The 24,409-nt window shown below is 39.9% G+C and overlaps 1 protein-coding gene across 1 annotated transcript; it reads left to right on the top strand.

Annotated features, from left to right (window-relative positions):
* The first annotated feature begins 18,138 nt into the window (after positions 1-18,138).
* LOC145059082 (NAC domain-containing protein 78-like) lies at positions 18,139-22,135 on the top strand. Its single transcript, XM_079006948.1, has 4 exons — positions 18,139-18,385; positions 18,966-19,243; positions 19,456-19,641; positions 21,529-22,135. Exons 1-4 carry the CDS (start codon positions 18,181-18,183, stop codon positions 21,979-21,981), a joined length of 1,122 nt encoding a protein of 373 aa, XP_078863074.1. The 5' UTR covers positions 18,139-18,180; the 3' UTR covers positions 21,982-22,135.
* The last annotated feature ends 2,274 nt before the right edge of the window (positions 22,136-24,409 follow it).

Raw genomic sequence — 24,409 nt, 5'->3', positions numbered from 1 at the left:
TTTTTAAGTCTTATTTTTATTTTATTTTTTTTATTTTATTTATTTTTTAACAAAACTCCAAAAATATTTTATTTGTGTGTGCTCCTTTGTTTATGGGGATATATTTGATGACTTCCTTTAGTGTCCCTAGAAGCATGCTGCTGTATGTGTCCCAAGCCTCATAAGATTTTGAATAATAGCCTTCATGACCTGGTATACACAAACCTTGTCTTCCCAATAAGGCTAACATATTTATTCTAATCGTCAGCTACCTCACTCTTTTCTCACATGAGTTAAGAGTTTCCTGCTTGGTCCCTATGTTCACAGCAGAGGTACTATGTTTTCTTACACCATCCCCATTACACTTCTCCATTACATTCGTTTCATCAACGTAACCCTTGAAACTCTCAGAGACTACCACTGAGGTTTATGGTTACACAACATCTGTGTTTATGATATTAGTTTCGTGCCACTACGAGCTGAGTGAAACCCACAATTCAACACCAACGAATTGACGGTGACCAATTAATTTGATCAAGATTTCACCAATGAATTGACGAATGTACCCTTATGAAATCTCAATTTTTCTTTTGAGTGATTCCCATGAAATTGTTACACACCATAACATTTCTTCCCAAGGGATCCAGTTTTAAATTTTCATGTGAGATTTCATATTAATCAAAGCCAAAACAAAGTAAACTCCAACCTACTTGTTCAACAGACTACACCGGTCTCACAAGTACTTTGTTCACTTTTGTTCTTATATCAAGAATTGAATTGATGAATCAAAGCGAAACCACCCTTAATAAACCTAATTAAAAGAAGCCTTTCAACATTTATTAATAAATGTTTGATCGTAATTCAACGGGATTCCATAATAACACTTTGAGGTCTCTCTTGACCTTGAAGGAAGAGATTCGTGCCCGGGATCATCAGTTTCGTGTCATTATTGACATCACAGATTATCCTAAAACGAGTTGCTTTATTTCTTTTTCTTTTACACTCTTTGCATGAAAATCTTTGATTTTCCCAAATTCCGTTGCTAATTATTTACAGGCTGGATTCTACTTTTATGGTTAATTATGGGCTGTGGTCAAAATCAATCCACATGGCAATTTAATTTAAAAATGGCGTTTAAAAGAGATAAGACGAAAGGTTGCTGACTCGGCGGGAGATTAAAAGGATTGAATTTCAAACGACAGTAAAAGTGGGCGCGTGTGAATGTGAAACGGCCGCGCTTTTACTGACACTTATGGACGCGTGTGCGATTACCAAGCGTCATCACTCTGGCATTAAAGGCGCGTGTGGAAATGGAAACGGTTTCTCTTTCTGAAATGGCGCTTGTTGGGTAGCGTGATCCTAGGAATCTGACACTCTCTCTCTTACGTGATCATCGCATAAAAGATATGAAACGATTTTTCTCTCTCCACTTACTCACTATAAAAGGCAGTCCACAACACCATTTACCTTTTTACTGCTTCCGGATTTTCTAAAGAGCAAAAACCTCCAAAGCGCTTCACTGTTCATCTTCTTCTCCAAACCTGCAACAATGGCTGAATCTTCTTCTGTTCATGCAACTTCTCAGATTCTTCCCATCCGACCCCAACAGTGCCTAGTCATTGATCTGAACCCACTGGCGTATGATTCCTATATGTCACCGATCATTGAATGCCTCAAGTACTCCCAGCTTGCTCCTGCATTGTCAAGAATTGAAACGGTGCCAATGGTGGCCTTATCTCAGGTCTATGCGACGGCTTACTATGACAAGGCCGTCGACAGGGTATTCTTTGAAGTGGCAGAACACAAGACTTCGATTTCTCGCCCCCGTTTCTGCACTATGTTAGGGTTTGCTGCTGACCCATCGCGAGTTAACCCGGAGACGATTCCGGTTGGGATGTTGTACAACATGTTTTACAACATGGGCTACACAGAGGTTCTCACCTCCGTCGCCAAATTTAAGAAGTCCTGCCTACCGCCCCAGTGGAATGGGTTATTTACAGTTCTCTTCAAGGGACTGTCAGAGAGGAGCTCAGGATCTGACGGTGCAAGTCGTCTTTTCCTTTCGATAATGTATGGGGTGTACAATGGGATAAACCTGGACTATGGGTTTGTCCTTTGGCAACAGCTGATTCAGAGCCTCTCTTCCTCTTCCCGACACTCTGAGGTGTCGTTGGCCCGGTTCTGGATCTTGATCACAAGATCGGCCATGGACAAGTTCAATGTTCCAACAGCCGATGGTGCATCGATGTCTTCTATTGGTACGTTTCATACCAAGAAGATCATCGTATCCGATGCATCAAAATTCTCATTTATTGGCTCTATCCCGGAGTCGATGTATGCCGATGTGCCCACCAATAGCAGACTGATCAGGACGATCAAGGAGTTTAGGCCAACTGGTCCGAGGGAACTGACACCGGACATGCTGCGATCGATTCATGATGCCGATAAACCGGTGGCCAGGGGCAAAAAGGCAGAGAAGGGGAAGCAAGTGTCCAAAGCTCCAAAGGGACCTTCTCCCAAGAAGCGAAAACAACCGAAGGCTGCTTCATCCCCACAGCCGAAAAGGAGGAAGACCCAACAGAAGCGAAAGCTCGTTATTCCCTCCTCTTCCAGCGAATCCGAAGGTGGGAGTTCGGACTCTGAAGGATCACAAGGAGATGAATCTCCTCAACGAGGCAACACACCCCCTCGGTCCCCAACCCCAGAGATAGAACTTCATTAATCTCCTATTCCTTCACCTCCACCAACAATTCCTATTTCCATTCCCACCATAAACCCCACTATTCCCCCAACCTCTATCCCTATACCTCCACCCATATTCACCACATCAACCAAAACACCACCAGTTACCGAAACCCCTCCTGTAACCGAACCACCACAAACTCAAACACATACAACCGACCCTACCCATACACAACCACCACCCGAAACTAACCCCCCACCCACTCAACCTGAACCAACCAAACCCATAACACCCCCAGCTTCACCACCACCTCAATCTCCAGAAGACGCCTCCGATGGCGACGATCAGTACCTTGGGGGTGATCACATGAACTATGATTCGGTCTACTATAGTTCGTTTCAAGTTCAGAGTGATGAGGAGGATGATGCTCCTATAACAAAGAAGCATCTTCGCGAGCTTAACGAGAAGGTTGATCAACTTCTCGCCTCCTCTTCCAACCAGCAGTCATCTTTGTCTGAAGCTGCCCTTCAGAAGATCGTTGACGCCTTCTTCAGGGCTCAACATGATTCCGTGGCCTCAGCAACTGCTGCCATCGACGCCTCCACCCGAGCCTGTGAGGCAGCGACCGAAAAAGTCGATAAACTATTCAATGACGCTTCTGTCCTGCTGCAGTCCTTGCAGGAAAGCGCCGAAGCCACTAAGACAACTCTGGAACCGATTGTTCAACAATTGGCCAAGTTTGTCTCGACGGAGCTGTCTTCGTTCGCTACTCTTAGACAACATCTTAGCGATGACAACTCAGCACTTCGTGCCTCCATCGATGCCCGCCTGGCAAAGCTACAAGAGGATCTTGCGGCTGAAAATTCTCTGATGGACGTCTTGGCGAATAAGACTACCACCCTCAAGGTCAAGAGCACGCAGCTTTCCAACTCCCAGCAACAATTGGAAGCTCTTCGATCCGAGAGGGAGGTCATAAAGACGTGTGTTTCGGATGTCCACGCAGCTCTATCAAACATCCTGGAAGCACACGACCCCATCCTTAACCACTCAGTGAGGCGTACCCTCGCTGAAAAACTCTCTCCGGCCATGGATCTTTTAAGCAAAATTGAAGGCCTACCGAGTTTTGTGTCCATTCCGAAACAAGGGGGAGATGAGAAGAAAGGATCGAAACCACCTCCTTCCTCCAAAGCTACTCACACAACCGAACCACCCCCAACTAGTCATGTCTCGGGTTCGGGTGTGAAGAACAAGGGCAAAAATATAGTTGAGGGAGGAGATGAAGATGAAGATGAAGATGAAGACAGGGAGACCATTGCTGACATGTTGAAACGAAAGAACAGTCGCAATGCTGAAGACGATGCCAGTCGTGTGGCGCGTGAGGCTGAAGAAGCCGAACGAAAGCAAAAAGAAGCCCACGATCTCCTTGAGAGCCGAAAGTTGCTCTTCCCTGCCTGGACCAGGGATCGTATGATAAAAGAGGCCATAGAGACTCCAAGCATACTATGGCTCGAGCCGGTGATATCATTTGACTGCAACAACTCCATCGATTCGCAGTTTGATATGTCGCTGACTCGAAAGGCGTTTATCTTCCACGTCTTCTCTAACATTTTTGAAGTCCCGCATCCGAACGATGAGCTTGACAGGGAGCTCATTGACTTCTACCTGGAGGCCGCTCGCCCTCAATACCTTACATGGAGCGCCCAAAAGATTGTTAATGTTCGGGTGCTGAAGCCTTATGCCATGGGGAGATTCACAAACGTTAAGTTCAAGCTTATTCGTGGATCTGCAAGAACTGCTCACATTATCACCCTGGCGGATCTGCTGAATCTGAATCCTCATGACTGGATAGTCTTGTACAATATCCTGCTGACAGATGAAACCGAATATGGTCCCATCATAGACCATGTCAAAAGGATGTTGGCCTGCTACATCATGGAGGTTGCCCTAATGGATCAGGAGGTCGCCACAGTTTTTAAGAAGAAACCGAAAGTCACACCTGTGGGATCGGCCAGTGATCTAAATCAAATGCAAATGGGCAAGATAGATCCAAGGCGAAACTCAGTGATGTTCACTAGAGCCGAAGGACAGAAATGTCTCTTCGCATTAGCTGACAAACACCTTTACACCACAGCTTGCTTGGAACACGTCTTATCAATCATCAAGCGGTGTAAGGAGAATTCGGCTGATGATATCAAGTACTTCAATGATATGATCAATTGGTACATTCGGTTTAGACAGACCATCCTTTCCATAACCAAGTGTCTGTTTAACACCGTAAAGAAGAAGGTACCAGCTTCAGCCGCAGGCCCAAGTCACAAGTGAAGGTCTCGCTCCAAATTGACGCAAAGGGGGAGATTGTTGGGCTGAAGATAGTTTTATTGTTGCGTCTTTTGGGCTCGTTAGTCTAGCCTTGTATTCTCCGATTTGGGCTTGTCCAACCGAGAGCCTTTTATGTATTGTATATAAGTTAATGCTTGCATGCATATTAGGTTAACGTTTTAGAGAATATCGAGATAGTGATTCATACAGAGTACAATATTTTCTTTAATCGTTCCTGTAATCTTCTAATTCTCTACAGTTGATGTTCTTAATCGAGCTCTTCTGAGGATTTTATTTAATCATTCGACACGTTTGATTCAAGCTGATTTGTTCTTATTATTGCGTTCTTACTGTTTATTTTCATATACTTGTTCAAGATCTAATCGATCTTCATAGATTAAAAGTTGTTTTAATCCCATCAAAAATTTTGATAGAACTACGACCTAATCAAGGCCTAACAGGTCTAAGATTTACAAGGATAGGAAATTAAACTAGGGTTGTTAGCATAACTAAGTTATATCCAAAAGAGAAGTTGATGAGAATCTATCAACGATGAGAACTACTAGAGTGAGTCCTGGGTTCCGACAGAAGGCGTTCAATGTCCCTCACACACCTATTCGACCTAACTTGTTAAGCTCGAAGTTCCCTGACTTCAACTCGGGTTTCAGCGAGTTCCCTCTGGAGCATTGCATTGCTGACCTGAGCACTTTCATGAGCGGACTCCAGTTGGCGAATGCGGACAGTGTTAACGCCAGAATTGGCATCAACCTCCATTACTCGGTCGATAGCTGCTAGACCTTGCTCGGTGTTCCGAGCAATCCTACGAACCATAATGGGTAGGACTCTGTCAGTTGAACCTCCCTCGGTGAGGTTGTAGAAGCTTCTGGCTCCGAGTCAGAACCATTAGAAAAGCCTTCAGCTTCATGATCATCCAAAGGAATTGGGTGATCATCTTCTAGTTCCTCTTCTAGCCATCCTGCATTGCCGTGATTGGGATAGTATGGGTCTCCGGGAAGATGGAAACCAGCCATTTAATCTACGCAAGAAAAAGGGATAAAAAATTAATTAATAAACTAGCTAACTATATAATTATAAGATGACCTTTACTAGTTACTCCAATACTTGTTTAGTGCATACCAGGTATATGTACTCACGACGGGATAGCCCTTCAAATAAGTGAATCCTAACTTTAATCCCACAATAAAACAAGAACAGGAAGTAAAGCAAAGATTTACAGATTCTAAGGCTATGACATCCTAGGCAAAAATACCTGTAATGTATCCACTAAGCAACCATTGACATACTAATAAAGACCTTTAATTCTCAGATAAGTGAGTATAGTATTTTTAGTTTAATGTTCTGTTCTACTGTTCTTGTTGTAGGAGTGTTGGTAAGTTTTTTATACTTGTTGCAACCTCACAACCATACTTAGGCACATGCTAGTCACTCCTCAGATAATGTAGTTGACCAGGCTACATCTTCCCAGGGTTGACCATATGTCTCTAAGTCTACTTGTGCTGTCCAATAATCGTAATACTTTTGTTCTGTCCTAGTGACACTGATTTTAGTATGAATGCAGGTATGTATACTTGGTTAAATATTTTATTATTTAAAAGTATAAACTCATTATCAGAGTATTTTAAATCCCGCTTGTGTGTATAGTTCGTATATCTTTTATGGGTTGGTCCCAAAAGTTGATGGCTTTGTGAGTTGATGAGCTCTAAGAACCTAGATGTGTCCCTTGCTAGTGTATTTCGTGTTATAAGGTCATAAAAATCTAATCTTGGTCATTAAGAACTAACCATGCATGGGATATGAGCTCAAAGAAGAAAATGGATGAAGGTTTTGAGTGTTTAAAGCCAAACCAGCCATGCAAAGGCGTAAAGTCTTCGACTTTATGGATCTGATTAAGGGGTATGAACTCACCTGTTGTGAGTGGTACTGATGAACTGCAGAGGTATGACTGCTAGGTGTCAAGTGAAGTCTTGAACACACTCTATGATCCTAAGTAACATATAATATCACATATATGTATCAAATTAGTCTATAAGCAACTAATAAACAAAGTCAAGACATCCTAGGACATGTTAAACACCTTTAACAAGTGTTATTAGCCTCTAGGATTGCATCTAGGTGTTGTAGGGACAAGCTAGTGTGTGTAGGGTTCAAGGAAAACTTCCTAATGGAGTTCACAGCCCTAATGTCACCAACAAATGAGTTTATGGTCGTAAACTCATGAGTTTATGGCCGTAAGCTCATACTTACATGACAATTTCATACAAGTGTGTTCTGTCAACTTATATAGACACCAAAAATATACTTCAAAAATAAAAGAGGAGTCTTGAACGAACTCCGTCTTCTCATAAACCTGGCACCGGTACCTGTCTATTGGTGACCTGAGAATACAAGTTATTTTGAAAGAGTTTATCAGCTTTAGAGCTGGTGAGTTCATAAGTATATTATTGTCTGTGTTTGTATGAAAGCATTTGTAAGATGTTTTGTAAGATGTACTGTGTATGTTTGTAAAAGTTTTGTATTTGATTGAACTCTCCTAGAAAACCCTAAGTTTTCTACTAAAAGTAGCCTTCTACCAAGGCATCTAGTATTTGTGTGTGTGTCTCTTGTAAAAGTGTGTATTTTCCCAATTCCGACTATCATTAACCAAAAATATAGTTTTTACATTATTGTTTATTGTGTGAATATCACATAGTAAAAAGTAAAGGGAAAATGTTATAGTACTGTAATGTAGTAATTAGTAACTACTGTTGTACTAACTACCTTAAACCAAATGTAAATTTTAAGATAACATCTGATCGGCCAGTATCTTGCTACCGAATTAGCTGAAAAACGACAATGTAAGATGCCGTAAAAATGACGTTTTGGCACCCGTGGACTTGCAAGTCCCACTGTAGCGAGCAGCAAGGTGTAGGATAGTCAATCCAGTATAGATCTATACGCAAACTCAATACGCTCCCTAATGACGGAGATTCTGATACAAAAACAGTCATGGCAGGTAGTGCCATGCCCTGCTTAATGGCTCACATAAATGTGGTTAATGTATATGCAATGTGATTTGTGTGCTAGTTGTATTGTGTGTTCTTTCTCTGTCTAGCCTGTATGTTTGTTTCTCATCATAGTGTCTATTGTTTGTTTCTCATCACTCTATTTCATGTTTGATTCTCATCATAGTATGTATTGACACATGTATGAACTGACTCATTGTATGTTTCATTGTTCTAGTAATAGTATCTTCCTAAACTACCCCTATGGTAGCTTACTAGTAAAGTATGAACATGTTTGTATACCCTTTTCTACCTAAGGGCATGGAATTGAATGAAAGAAATAACCTTTTATATCTATATACATATACATAATATATAACTAGGATTTAAACGACCTTCGGACAACTAACCTTGATACCCTAAGACCACAATCAAACAAGAACAGGAAGCAGGGTAGACTAGCAGTCCTAAGTCCTTTCAATCCTACTTATATAACTATATCTATACAGATACACAGAATATAAGTTTAAAAGATTTTAAGTAAAATTATTTGACAATTAAAGGAGTTTGTAAGACAGTTTAAGGTAAAATAGTTTGATAAATAGTTTGGAAAGTAAGAAAACCATTTGCTTGGTAGTCATTAATCACATGTGATTGATATAATAACTATAATTGTTCAGCTTGTATTCCCCCCCCCCCCCCCCATAAGAGCATTTAAAAACATTTCAAAGGTTAATTTAGGGGTATGAACTCACCTGTAGTGAGTGGTTTTGATGAAAATGTTGGATCAGTTGCTAAGTGCCAAGTGGTGACTTGAGTACACACGCGAATCCTATTTAGCATATATTGATACATATATGAATATAATTAGTGTTATGAACAACTAATTATTGAATTGGGACCACCTTAGGGACTAGTAAACACTTATATTGAAGTGTTACAACCATATATGATTGTACGAAGGGTTATAAGGCTATACAAGAGAGTGTATGGCCAAAATACACACTATATGTGTGTGTGTGGCCAGGTGTGCGGCCAGCACATGTGTGCGGCCATGTGTGCGGTCAGAAGGCGTGTGCTGCCAGAACACATGGTGTTCTTGGTGTTCTTGGTGAAAGATGTTACTTTTCCGGATGATACTTGATAGGATTTTCGGGTCCTTGCTTTGTAGAAGTGTAAGAAATGATCAAAATGACAAAGGATGGTATATATAGGAGGGTGAGTGCGGCTGGAGGGGTGTGCGGTTGGCCTGTGTGCGGCTGGCTGGCCGCACACTCTAGTGTGCGACCGCACACACCTAGTTTGGTGTGTTTGGCTCGTTTTTTTTCGATGCTACACCCAAACTAACCCATCCTCCGACACGTATCTCAATTATACTAAGCTTTAAGCACTCTTTTAGACCCAAAACTTCATTATAAAATAGCAAAATGAAGCGAACTTTGATAAAAAAGAAGAATGTAAGCTAGAAATTTCAGGTTGTCACACATCACAACAACCTCTGACTAGTGAGTACTACGGCTTCCCGTAGCATCACAACAACCTCTGACTAGTGAGTACTACGGCTTCCCGTAGCATCACAACAACCTCTGACTAGTGAGTACTACGGCTTCCCGTAGCATCACAACAACCTCTGACTAGTGAGTACTACGGCTTCCGGTAGCATCACAACAACCTCTGACTAATGAGTACTACGGCTTCCTATAACATCACAACAACCTCTGACAAGAGAGTACTACGGCTTCCCGTAGCAACACAACAACCTCTGACTAGTGAGTACTACGGCTTCCCGTAGCATCACAACAACCTCTCACTGACTCATATTCCGCGGATCAATCATAGATAGGTGCATGCACTTACCCAAATTATGCATCACTATATCTGGCGGCAATCGTCATAACAAAACACCCTTCCCTGCTACAATCCATATTCTTAGACAATCTCACTTGTTGTCATTAACCAAAAGGGCTCCCACTGAAATCATCAATGCTTGACCCACCACTTGCCGTCTCCACTCAAGACTCAAAATTATCCGAAATTCAATGCATTAAATTCGGATACCTCGATACACCACATAGAACCTCACGACGTCTCGTCTCATCCACTGATCTTCTTGTTCCACAACCTGAAATTGGTTGTCTAATCAACTTCTGCCTTTCCCAAGCTGAATAACAGCCCTATCATTGAACCATAATTTCTCAACCGCTGAACTCACCCTACGAGCCAACCATCTCGAATTCACCATTATGACCTCGAAGAATTCCCGTTCACCTCAAGGTCTCCGACCACCGGCCACTTGCCGTGGAGGCACTCATCCTTTTCAAACATAACACATGCATTATCTCACTCTGCACCTTGTCTCAATCACCAATAACCCTGGGCTCATGAATTCACACCGTCAGTCTCTATATTTGGATCTCTAACCATTCTCGATCGAATCTCTGATCCCCTCAATAAAATACCTAGTTCTCCCCCACTTAGGGTTCGAACCATCCCCAATCGGCGCACCAGCAATCTATCCCACAGACCGTTTCCACCAGTAACATCGCAACTACTCTTGGAAGGTGCTATACAACACTCGATGATCTCCCGACAGAGATCGAGCAACTCTAAATGCCTCGAAACTTAGATGAAATCCTCAGAACTTCCCACCATGACTGACTCTAGTCATTCAGAATCTCACACCATTTGTAGCACCCGGTTCCTGGTACGTAAATCTTATTTGAGTATTTCTCTTCTTTTAGCCTTGGACTCGGCGAGTCACAGGTCCGACTCGCCGAGTAGATGCGGGACCCGGGACACGTTTAAGTTGTCGAATCTGCGAGTCACAGCTGTTGGATGAAACCCTAAGTTTCAGGGGTTTGCACCCTATTTAAGCAACACCTCCGCCCCAGGCCAGCCCCCATTCTCTCCCCAGAGCTCCCAACCCTCGTTTATGCTTGTTCTTTGAAGAATTGAAGCTTTGTTGTGTGCTTTTGAAGGTTTTGAAGGAGGAAGGAAGTAGATCCAGAAGAAGGGAAGCCATCCATGGATTATTGTGTTCTTCCAGCAGTTCCTTTGAGGTATAGCCCGTTTTCCCCATGATTCTATGCTTAGTACTTCATTTAGGTCTTTCTTGGACAAATCCCCAAGCTTGTATGTGCATTATATGTCGTAATAAGATGTTTGGCCTCTGGATCTAGGAAAGATTAAGCTCCAGGAGCTCAGATCTGTTAGCTTTATGGCCCCATGTTGCTTGTTCACCCTAGATCTACCCTTTTGAGGCATTTTGAGCCCTAAAATCCATATTGGTGAATATCCACACGTAAAGTTGGAAACTTTACGTGTGATTTGTGTCCTAGAAGTCCAGATCTGTGAATGGCATGGACTGGAATCAAGCAAATCTGTGTATTTAGTGGGTGCATGGCAACGACTCGGCGAGTCGTTCATGTGACTCGGCGAGTCTGTTCGCGAGTCTCCGAGTTTGTCCCCTTTTCGTAGTGTCGAGTGAGCAGTGAGTAACGGGGTGTGACTCAGTGAGTCGGAAGCTGAACTCATCTATGGAGGTACTCGGCGAGTCAATGCCCTGACTCGGCGAGTTCAAGGCAATCTCCTTAGATCAAGAACAGACTCGGCGAGTTGTTCATACAACTCGGCGAGTTGTTCATACAACTCGGCGAGTCGCAGCATAGGTGTTCATCGGATGAAGATGAACTCGACGAGTTGTTCATACAACTCGGCGAGTAGGATGAAGGACTTGAATATCAGTTTTGAAGGAGAACTCGTCGAGTCGTCGCCTAACTCGACGAGTAGGAACGGATCCAGGACAATCGTTTGGGTGGTGACTCGGCGAGTTGGAAAGCCAACTCGGCGAGTCGGGTCAACTGAAAGTTGACTCTGACTTTGACTTAGGGCATGGTCAGGGGTAAAATGGTCATTTTACCCAAAGGGCAGTCAGCAGTGTTTGATTGAGTATGTTGTGGGAATTGCAGCCGGAGGATTTTTGGAGCAGCAGCAGCAGCAGTAGGCAGTCAGTTCCCGATCAGATCAGCAGCTACTTCGAGGTGAGTTACCTTCCAGTAGCGGTGGGTCTACGGCCACAATGTCGGCCCACCAGTAGGAGTTGTGTGTTAGATGATTGTCTTTGTGATATCATCTAGGTTTGCTACTACCTGATATGTTGTATGCTGGCATGATATGTATATGTGATAGTTGTAGAGTTCGGTTGTTAGGACCGAAGGGTAGGTCGGACACCCCAGATGCGTCTGACAGTATGTGATGATATGTTTGCATGCTGGCTTGTTATGATATATGCAATAGAGGTAGTATGAGGGGACCAGTCCCTGTGTTCGGTTGTTAGGACCGAAGGGTAGTTCAGGCACCCCAGATATGTCTGATAGTATGTTTATGTTATGATATATGTGATAGTAGCAGTAGGGGGTGGAATAGTCCCCGAGGGTCGGTTGTTAGGACCGACGGGTAGTCAGCACCCCAGAATGGCTTGACATGGGTAGTCAGCACCCCAAAATGGCTTGACACGGGTAGTCAACACCCCAGAATGGCTTGACACGGGTAGGACGGCACCCCAGAACGGCCGTACCGGGTAGTCAGGCACCCCAGAATAGCCTGGCAGTATGTGTGTTATGTGTTCGTATGGTATGTGGTACGATGGGGGAACTCACTAAGCTTTGTGCTTACAGTTTTCAGTTTTGGTTTCAGGTACCTCCTCAGCTAGGGGAAAGGAGCCGGCGTGGTAGCAGCATGTCACACACACACTCTCCGGTTTCCGCATTTACGAGCTTCACTGGGATTTGTACTCTGATATTTTGATTGGGTGTATGAATTGGCTTTTAGACATGGTTCACTTTGTGTTATGGCTTGATCAAACAATGTTTTTAGTTATTAATATTTTCTAAAGTAATGTTTTAAAACAAAGTTTTTGGTCGTGAAAATTGGGTCGTTACACCATTCCATCACCGGACCTCCCAATTGTCTAGTATTAACCCTGACTCTTAGCCTGGAAGTAATGATCTACCTTACTCCTCATCATCGACTCCTCAACCAACGTTCCATCATGTCACTTATCATAAGAGAAGAAACCATATTTCCACTCTTAATACCCATCAAAGACAATAAGGGACACCGCCCTGATATACTCCTCTTGATCGTCTGACGTTGAAGCTAACACATGCCCTACTATACTCAATTAGGGTGTATCCTGGTCCTTGACCATCTCAGTTCCCATTGACGACCTGTTCAAGCTATATCTTTACCTCGCGACAGACCTACTGCCATATACTCTGGTTGAAGATCACCATCCGTGCAATCCCACAAGGCTCACCCCAAACTCATAAACTGAAATCTCAACACCTCTTACGTCTCTAACAGGAAACGAAAATAGCACCACTCGGGTCATAGAAAGTGACCTCTCCATTATCGGTCGGTCGCCCAGCCCAGACCGTATTCTCCCATAACGCACCATCCCTCATCCCGGAGTCTTGCGACTCCAATTGGCATGTCACCCACAATCCCTCGGAGCTCACTCTATTTCCCCTTTCAAGGGATGCTCCACTAAAACTTGTTCATCATGGCCTTCTGGCCCCATACTCATTCACCTCTGATCCCAATCTAGACAATCCCCATGGAATAACTGGTAGAAACCAGAAACACTAACCACCACATGTCATGGTACTCAAACCGTGTGGCCACCTCTCGATCTGCTATGAATCATGGCAGCTGTACCATGTTATCTCCTCTTAATCTTCTACGAATCATGGTACTCGAAGCATGTTCCCTCTTCTCAATCCACCTCAAATCATGGCACTTGAACCATGACATCACCTCTCGACCTGCTACAAATCATGGTACTCGAACCATGACGTCACTTCTCAATCCGCTACTTATCATGGTACTCGAACCATGACATCACTTCTCAATCTGCTACTTATCATGGTACTCGAACCATGTCATCACTTCTCAATCTGCTACTTTAGAATTCTCCGGATTAGCCTTCTGGATCGCCGCGACCATCTCGTCATGAATCATACGGCGAATCTCATCATTGCTAACACCGCTGCTCTCTGGTGTGTGTGGTGTACCACCCATGATGTCTCCCAACATAAAAGAAATTGGATACTCGCTCAAGTATACTTGCACTTGATCACTTAGCCCTACTTGTTCCTTAGCATCCCAAGGATTCTTACTTGGACTGCTCACTGATCCGGTGCTTCCTGTATTACGGGCCCTATACTACCTTCCACACCGCATCAGCATTCATTCCAAGTCCTCCTCCTAGGATCCCAGATCACAAGTACTCTACATCTTGCTAAGCATAGGCTACCCTTCGGTAGACTTCTCATAAGCTCCTTACTGTTATCCACTCATTCTCGAAGCATCTCATAGCAGCAGTAATCTCCTAGGCTAAGGCATCACAAATCAGGCCACTCTAGTCCTAATATGAATACCTAGCCTACTCTAGCATGTATAACATATCATATCATATCTCATAACACATAATGTAAGGGTATTTTGGGAAATCACCGTTCGGGCGCTGGCTGATCGAATACACTGCTTCTTTCCGCTTTCCTCAAATTCCTTTACTTTTCAGAAAAATTGTTTCTTTTATGAAAAACTTTCTCATAATAAATTTTCAAAAAAAATTTCATTTTCAATCATAATAAATTTCATAAGAACAATTTCAAAACCCAATGTATTGCACAATATCTCAATAAACAACCCTAGAATCTCAAGTACATAAATCTTCATCAGTGTGTACATATCATGTTGGCGCCTTTCCGCGATCCTCGCTAGTACCTAAAACACATATCACATAACACAGTAAGCATAAATTCTTAGTGAGTTCCCCAAAATACCACATACAACACATACACCACTCAAGGCCATAGCTCTATGGGACCTTCCGATCCATGTGTCTCAGGGGACTTCTGTCCCAACCCTGTTAGACCTTCCAGTCCTACCCATAATGACCTTCCGGTCCTCCTTATCGACCTTCCGGTCCATCTCATCTTGACCTTCCGGTCCATACCCTGTTGACCTTTCGGTCCATATCATGATCACCTTCCGGTCCATTCCATGCTACTCATAACATAACATAACACATACATATCACATATTAACATATATCACATACTCTACATAACATATAAGACCTTCCGACCACACATAATTACCACTCTAGGTAAAGTATAGTGACGAGACTCACCTCGTATGAAGTCGGATAAACTCTCGTGCTCGGATATCCCGACTTAGCCCCCTCCTTTAAATAGGATAACATCTCTAATAAAAAAACCTCTCATGTTCTCATCTCTAATAATGGGTAGAAGAGCATTCTACCCCTCTCTGACCTCTCTTGAATCAGCTTGACCAAAACCCCAAGGTCAACTGAAGTCAAATCTAGTCAACGGTCAAACTTTGACCAGACTCGACTAGTGTACATGGGTGACTCGGTGAGTCCAAGCGTGTCCTCTGGATCCTTCTAAAGCCTCACTCGACTCGTCATGTGAACCTTCCACTCGACGAGTTACCACTGGTCATGAATCGCGGGGCAACCCGATCCGACTTGTCGAGTTCCCTTATGGACTCGACGAGTTTCTTCCATGGCAACTCTCATTCGACCTTCTGAGGTCAGATTTATTTCTCTAACTTATAGATCTGGCCTTATAGCACCCAAAAGTCATGTAAAGGTCTGAACTTGAGGCTCATGCATGGTGTATTTTGCTCTATACATCATTATGACTCCATTGAAGCTTCATAGCTTCAAAGCTCTAAGGTTACTCCTTCATGGCCTCCTACTTTTAGGTTCTCTGGACCTCACAAGGTCCAGATCTACAAAATAACTCGAAAAAGGGTTTGTATGCACCCAAAACCCCATCAATAAGGTGATACAAGCCCTAACTTAACCACCAAAGGAAATCTACTCAAACACAAGGGAGACAAGAGCTTGTACCAGACCTGAAGCTTGAAATGAAGATGAAACTGATCCACCAACTCTCCTCTGAGATCCTTGCAACACCCTTGACCTTCTTCTCAAAGAAATGGCCTCCAATTAGCCTCTCTCTCCTCTTTAGCTCACAAATAGCTCTAGGGTTTCTCTCAAGGGACGCAGACAATGATGGGAAGGGGCCACGGAGGCTATAAGTGCCTTTAAATAGGCCCAGGCCCGAGAGAATTAGGGTTTTGTTAACAACGTTGACTCGACGAGTCAGCTTGCCGACTCGTCGAGTCCATTCATTTTCCACGTCACCAAGTCGCGATCCTACTCGACGAGTTAAGGCGCCAACTCATCGAGTTACTCCTCATAACTTCAAAAATAAATACTCATTTTATCATACCTGGAAATCCGGATGTTACAAGTTACGTTTCTAGAAAAAATCAAAACCGACATGTGGTTCCCCACAGATTCGTACACTAGTTAATAAATAAATGTTGTCATATTTTATAAGATATATTATTATATTTTAAAAGTTATACATACTTATCAAGATATATAATAAAACCATAGAATTAAATGTATGTTTAAGGACATAATATATAAATAAAAAGCCTAAATGTTAACAATATTATTTTGTTATCGGCCTTGTTTGGAAAACTAGCTTATAAGCTAGTTTTTTGCTTATAAGTTATTTTAAGATAGCTTATCAATAAACTAGCTAACAAACTATTTTCTAAATATGAAAAACTATTATTATGATTTCACATAACATTAAATTAGAACAAATTAGGTTAACATTGCCAAACAAACCTAAGATTAATAATTTATTCCCTGTAATATGAGATGCAATAATATTCACTTACATAAATCACAGAGTTTATTATTTAAAAATTACGTAACAAAATATATTATACATTTGTATTATAATAAAAAAATCATTTATCTATATGTTTTTTTTATGTAATTTACATTTTATTGCTAGGTTATTTGTTAATTTTTTACCAAACGTCATCTTCTATAAGTTAACTTATTACTTTTTTGTTTGAAATGACGAATATATTATTTAAAACAGAAAAACAAACAAACAACGACAACACAAGCAAGGAGCTCAAGCCAAATTACAATGAACAATCTGAAAACTAGTTTATCAACAAACAACTAGTTTTTTACATATCAGCTAACCGAAACTTTTCAACTAGCAACTAGTTTTTCAGTTAGTCTTTCAAAATAATGATATAAAATTATTATGACATTTTTAAAAGAATATTATTATGATGTTTTCAAGAGGTAGATAACCCTTTTACTATCTCTTTCCTATCGTATTGCAAAATATGAATACTTCCTAAGCTTTTCAGATCCGAACCCAAGCATGCACCATTCAACTTTTCTTTTTCAATAGACCTTTTTTATGAGTCCGTTCAAATTTTTTAACAATTAACTTCGTTTTTTAAATGTTTTTTTAACGTAGTATTTTTAGAGAAATACTCTCTTTTAACATTTTATTTTACAACTTTGATTTTTTACGACTTTGTCGTTACAAAATTAGATTTTTTGAAAAATTATTTTTACCACTCTTTATATTTCGTTTTATGCATGTATAAAAAAATATCCGTTTTTCAAAACAGTTTTTTACAAATTCGTTTTCCAAAAAAAAATAATTATATATTTTTTCTCATGGTTATAAAACTATTTAAAATTTTATTTTCTTAAGATATTTCAAAAACCAAAAGTACACTTTTTTACATAATGGAACTAAATACTACTTTAAATGCTACCTCTAATTGCGATGTGATTCGTACACAACATTTTTTTTTTTTTTCTGTACACAACAATTTATGCATTATAAAGTTGTATAGTACAATATTTAAAACATCAATTGTTGTTTATGGAGAAAAATTGTTGTGTACAAATTATTTCTGCCTCTGATTTATTATTTGTTCAATGATAAATTTAAGATAACGACTCATGATAAACGATTATAATTGATAAATGTTGATAATCATAATTTTTCAATCAACATTTTCAACATTTCTTCAAAAATAGTTCCAACATACTTTTTATAACATTCTAAAAAGTCTACTATATTTAATACACTTTATTTCTCCTATGACTTGATTTTCGTGTGAAGCAAGCATCCAGTCACCAGGTGTTACTTCACACCCACTGTCAAACAAACGCATATATATACATCTCTCTCTTTCTTTCTCTTTCTCTTGCTTCCAGTAAGATCCTAATTTTTCATCAATCCCTAAAGATTCAATTTTGGTCCGATGGAGACGGGTCGTGTATCCATGATCGTCGCGCCACCAACCCCACCGCTGCCGCCTACTTTTGTTGCTCCTGGATTCCGATTTCACCCGACCGACGAGGAGCTTGTGAGGTATTACCTTAGGCGTAAGCTTTGTGGGAAGCCCTTTCAGTCTCAGATGGTGCCGGAAGTTGATATCTACAAATCTGAGCCCTGGGAACTTGCTGGTATACATAATTCTTTCTGGTTTGATGATTTTTTGTTCGCCATTTCTCCAACGTTTTCTTGAAGTTATCGAAAATGATGATTTTGTTGGGAATTGAATTTCGCAAGACTTATAAGTTGTAGTTTTCTATTTGGGGAAAACTTAATCTTTAGTAAAATTTCGGACTTGGGAACCATAAAACCACCTGCATGCAATTCAATTAGTGATACTAGGAATCTGATTCACTTAGTACGTAGTGGAAAATTGAAGTAAAGATTGTTCATTACTGTAAAGTTATTGCAGTTATGAATTATTGTCTTTCTGGGAAGATGAATCTTGGAAATTTTCAGTAAAAATAGATAATTTCTATAAGAAAAAACAAAAGAGTTATGTAGGAGTAAGTTTACCATAAAAACATTTTGTTGCCCAACTACTTTGAAACTTCATAAGATAGCCTAGAGGCCTTTGATACCTAAAACAATCGCATTTCTGAAAAAAATGGCTGAATTTGTGATTATGCAATGACTGTTCTTTATCTTACATATGTAATATCCATCTTTGAGATAAGGGTGTTGATCTTTTTGTGATTTGTGGTTTTCTAGACTATACTTCAGTGAAATCAAGAGACCTAGAATGGTACTTCATCAGTCCTACAGATAAGAAGTATGCCAATAGTTCTCGAGTAAAACGATCCACTGAACGCGGATTTTGGAAAGAAACTGGGAAGACCTGGGAAATAAATCATAAGTCTCAGAAGATAGGGCAGAAGAAAACCCTAGTTTTCCATAGTGGCCGATCCCCTCATGGCATACGCACTAATTGGGTCATGCACGAATATAAACTTTTGGATCAAGAATTGCAAACAGCTGGAGTAGCACAGGTTTGAATTACATGTGATCATTTTACAAGACATGAGATTACATAAAATAACACTTTGTACAAGCGTTTTGCATGCATTTAACTAAAACTATATATGACTTAGACTGATGTCCTTTGTAACAAATGCAGCCTAAATATACTTACTTGTTTGGTGTTTGAATCTAACGAAATGGAATAATTGTTCTTGTTTTGTGGGTGGTGTGGAAAAAAAAGGATGCATTTGTGCTATGCAGAATTTTTGAAAAGAGTGGTATAGGACCGCCAAATGGAGATTGGTATGGACCATTTTTCGAAGAAGAATGGGATGATGAGGAAGCCCTCATTGTTCCCGTTCGAGACACAATGGATGATGTGGCAAATGATGATGAAACTTGTGCCGAAGGAAACAACACTATGCAGGTATTGTGTTGCTTTACACATATATGTGTGTCCGTGTCCGTGTCCGTGTGTACTTTTACATTGTTGTCCCATTGTCATGATAGTAGGCATCAACTAAATATGTTTGTTTGTTAGTGTATCTAAAATCGGTGCGACACGGCCTCATAAGTGTCTATATGATGGAGTCCCCCCTTTTCCCATAAGGACTCTTTTGGAGAGTTAATATTAGATTTCACATGTATCTTATACTGGTGTCCTGCACCCCTTGGCTTAACACATCATTGTCTTGTCTGTGTGTGTGTGTCGGGGGGGTGGGGGGGGGGGTTGAAGTTTTTTGTATCCTACATTGGTGAAACATGTCATAGTCATATCATATAAGTCTCTCTCTCTCTCTCTCTCTAAGGGCCCGAGAATTCACATATATTTGATATTGTTGTCATGGTAGTTGTACGATGTGTACTTGATTTACATCTTACAATAGCAGGCAGATCGTGCTCCTAGAAGAATATATATATATATATATATATATATATATATATATATATATATATATATATATATATATATATATATATATATATATATATATATACACTTGAAAAATTGCATGAAAAAAGAGCATGAAATTCGTGCTTTAGATTTTACTTTTGATTTTTAGTTATCCACGGAACTATTCAAGCTACGTTATTATTACATAATCACACACATCGATCGCACCTTACTTGTATACATTCTTTTCGTATATAGTAAATGAAAGTCAAGAAATGCATAAAATCTATTCTAGTTTTTCTTGAGACAATAATTATAGTCTCGCTTGTCCATTTACGTGAAATTACATACCCTAAATTTATGCATCAAGAACGATTTTATTTCAAATACAAGATATTCGATAATGCAATTTTTAGATATACAATGAGATTTACACCATACACCAAATTACAAACTTCTAAAACCATTTGTATTACATATAGGAAGACGATAGTCGTTTCGGTTTATCCCTTCTGTAACAGGTTTTCTTCTTAAAAGTAGGAATATACTACTGAGATTTATGAGATATAATAAGGATCCACGTAGCAACCATACTTTGTTCCAACTTTTTGTTTCTTGCAAATATCAGCATAACGATAAATTTGATCAGATCTTCTATAAGAAGACATAATGGTAATAATAATTTCGGTGATCATTAGATGACATTCCTAATTATCCAAATATACGTTTATTTCTATTGTTTATCTTGAAATATACCTTTTAAGGCGTTTGATACATTTTGGTACTTGAATATTTTTGGCAAGATAAGAAGCAATTGGTACTATCAGGTAATCAGTTCATATGGCCGGTGACATAGGTTATGCTCACGTAGGACCCGCACCACATGCGGGTTAGAGCCATGGATTTCAAGCCTTGCTTGGCATACATTCGACTTGGAGTCAGGGATTTGGACCAGCCTGATGTCAATGAGACAAAATTGCAATTTTTTGTCCCATCCAGTGGTCATCTCTTATCTGTGCAAAAGATGTGAATCCCCTCCTCATTCTCATCATTGAAAAGAGCCGTAGGAAAATGTTTGGTCTCATCCAGTCCAATCATGTTCCATATAATAAATGCATTCATACTTGCTATATTTAGATATCTATTGCACAATATTAGGTTCTACGCACGAGATAGGTTTCTCTCATGAAAGGCCGTTTTTGCCCTAAAAAGGACATGATCTAAGTGGAACCATAAGTGTAATGACATGTGCATGCTTGCTCTTTTGATAACCCCAATATAGGTTTAATTGTAAATGGGTCGGTTTGAAAATAAATGAATTCGTAATTGTGTGGACCAATGGACACGAGCTTATTTTCTTGAATAATAAATTTCAACTCTCTTTTATGCTCTTGATTGATGAAACCGAGCTCTTTTCAGATGGATGCTCAAATGATCCCGGTTGTATGCAAGAAGGTAAGATCGGAAAATGGTGTTTTAAATTCTGAACCTGAGCTCGAAACTCTCACACTGTTTCACCACAAAACATCAAAAGGAAGTGATCCCAATTCTAGCAATGCAAATGGTTCCCATGATTCAACCATGACAAGTCAAGGTCAAACAACAACAAACCTTTTGTCTGCAGTTGTTACAACTATAGAAACACATCCTCCAGCAACCCCACCTTCATTTGACGCTTCTGCCCTTGAGAAATCTTTGCCTCCTGAGTACATGGAGCTTATATGTGACATGGAGAACAAGATCCGTGAAGTTTCAATGGAGAAGGATGCCTTGAAGATTGAATTGATGCAGGCTCAGGCAACGATCAACGTTCTTCATTCTCACATTGATCAGTTGAACAAGGAGAACACCGAATTGAAGAGGGGCGTTTAGGTAATCTTCAATTCATGATGCAGGTAAGGAACGTAATGTTTAGGGGAGGGGAACAAATTCGGTAAACTAATGTTATAGATTTTAGTCAAACAAAACTTTGTATGGAGATTTTAAAGGAGTAATGATGGACTTTTTCATTTAGAAGTTATAAAAATGTGCGAGCCTGAATGGTGTGATCTTGTGGCTCAAATTATGCTTAAGTGAAACTTTGTGTTGTTCTTTTTCTAGTTAATACCTGTTTTAAAAGTTAATCCTTGTGATTAGATCATACAAAAAGCCCTTTGAAGGGTTGGCAATGATTAAAATAGCTCTTGGATCCTCCAAATATAACTTGTTTTAGCATATTTTATACCGTCTTTTGAGGGACGTATAACTTGGTATGTTCAAAAATAATAATAATAATAATAATAAAAAAAAAAATTTAAGATTATATGATCTATCCGGTTTATAAAAAGAAATCATGCGATATGGAGGTTATATATATAGAAAAAACCGGTTCCTTTAAACTAAACCATGCGTTTTGTGGTCGAGATTCTTTAGAGACTATATGATCTGGCTTCGTAAAGATAACCAAGCTGTATAAATGTCTTAATAAATTAATAATTGATCAGTTCCTTCGAAATAACACGACGTAATATAATCCGTTACTAAACTACAAATCGGAACTGAAGATATAACATATGATCTTGTTCTAAAAGACACCCGGATTGTTTAATAAACATTTTTAAATGCTAATATAACACTACTAGAAAACTGGGCGATTTCTGAAGGCCATATCCGTCGGAAATCCGTCGCTACAAAGCTCCAATAAGGTATCGAGAGGGCTATCACAGTCAGGTGCGAAGTAATTAGCCCTATTTGTAAAGTAGCTCTATTCCTATTTAGGGAGTGAAGGCTAAAAATGGCTTTATGAACCGTTCCTTTCGCCACGCACCGGCCCCATTCACTTGCTTATCATAGAAGCTGTAAGTAAAACACGATTTCCGACGGAATACCGACAGAATTCGGTCTGTCATAAAAATCCACGTGGGTAATTTTTACTCACGGAATACCAACAGAATTTGTGACGGATTTACGACGGATTGCCACGGCCATTTGTTGAACTTCTTTGACCAAATTAACAACACAATAGTGATGGAGTTTCGACGGACACTTTTCGCGACGGATACTTATTAGTGACGGATTTCCGACGAACACATTTTCCCGACTGGTTTCCGACTAGTTGATGTTGTGACATCCCCAATTTCACGGCCGACTAGTTGATTTTCGATCGATAGGTAAGTTAACTTCATTGTATCCGTGAGTCGAAGACACCAATGTTGGCCCATTAGTTGATGTTGTGACATCCCCAATTTCACGGCCAAAAAAGACCGATTTGTTTATGCTATATTTGAAAATCAGAGTATGTTTTTGAAGAAATATGTTGTAGAAAGACCTATAGGTTTGGGGATTCCTCAGCAATATATGTCAATAAGACAACCATGAGGGGGATGGAGTACACCTGGTGAACACGTAGTTCAAAAATACCTACAGGTTGTGAGCCTGCCAGCGTTCCACTAGACTATCTAGAATAGTCCGTGGTTGTCATCTATACTCCACTAGATGACTAGATTAGCTTAAACATCAAGACTTCTCATCATTTATTTCATCGTCTATATCATCTACCCATTTCTATCCATCATAATCAAAGGTATAAAATACAAATACAGTTTAAATCAAATAAAACATATATATTTTGTTCACCCAACATAGATATCAAGAACACAGGCAATATGCACACATAACACGTAATTTATATTAAATACTTTATATCTATGTGTAAGATAAAAGTAACTATGCACTCACTTGTTAAAGTGATGATTTCAAACTCGGACAACGCTTTGCTTCTAACAATTTTATTTTCCTTCAACGAAACCTAGTATCATTATCACTAGATCTTAGACTAATATTTATTGCGACTAATTATTAGTCTAAGTAATATTGTTATTCTTGTATTACATAAATGTTAAACAATACTTTTCAATTATTATACAAGGGTCAGACATAAAACACTAGAGGGCAAGACCATTTTGGCATTTAAGTTGTTCTGAAATCCAACAACCATATGCGGCTCTTCAAACCATTTGTATGTGTATATTAGCTGTAATTTGGTAAATGTATAGTAACTGATTTATAATATACATGTGATAAATAAATATATAAGCGGAAAAAACGAGGTTTTTTGCTCGAAAACTTGAAAATTAGAATCGAAACTTTAGTTCTGAAGGTGTATATGGGTGTAGGTATGTGTATATAAGCTATAACTTGGTAAATATATAGTAATTGATCTATAATATATGTGTGAAAAAAACAAAGTGGATAAAACGAGGTATGGTGCTTGAAAACTTGAAAGTCAGAACATTTCCGTAGGAAATTCGTCGGTAATTAC

The sequence above is a fragment of the Lactuca serriola genome, chromosome 6 (assembly GCF_051521515.1).
Source record: "Lactuca serriola cultivar US96UC23 chromosome 6, Lser_US96UC23_V15, whole genome shotgun sequence".
Taxonomy (NCBI): domain Eukaryota; kingdom Viridiplantae; phylum Streptophyta; class Magnoliopsida; order Asterales; family Asteraceae; genus Lactuca; species Lactuca serriola.
Note: the sequence above shows the minus strand (reverse complement) of the source record. Positions and strands in the feature narration are given on the sequence as shown.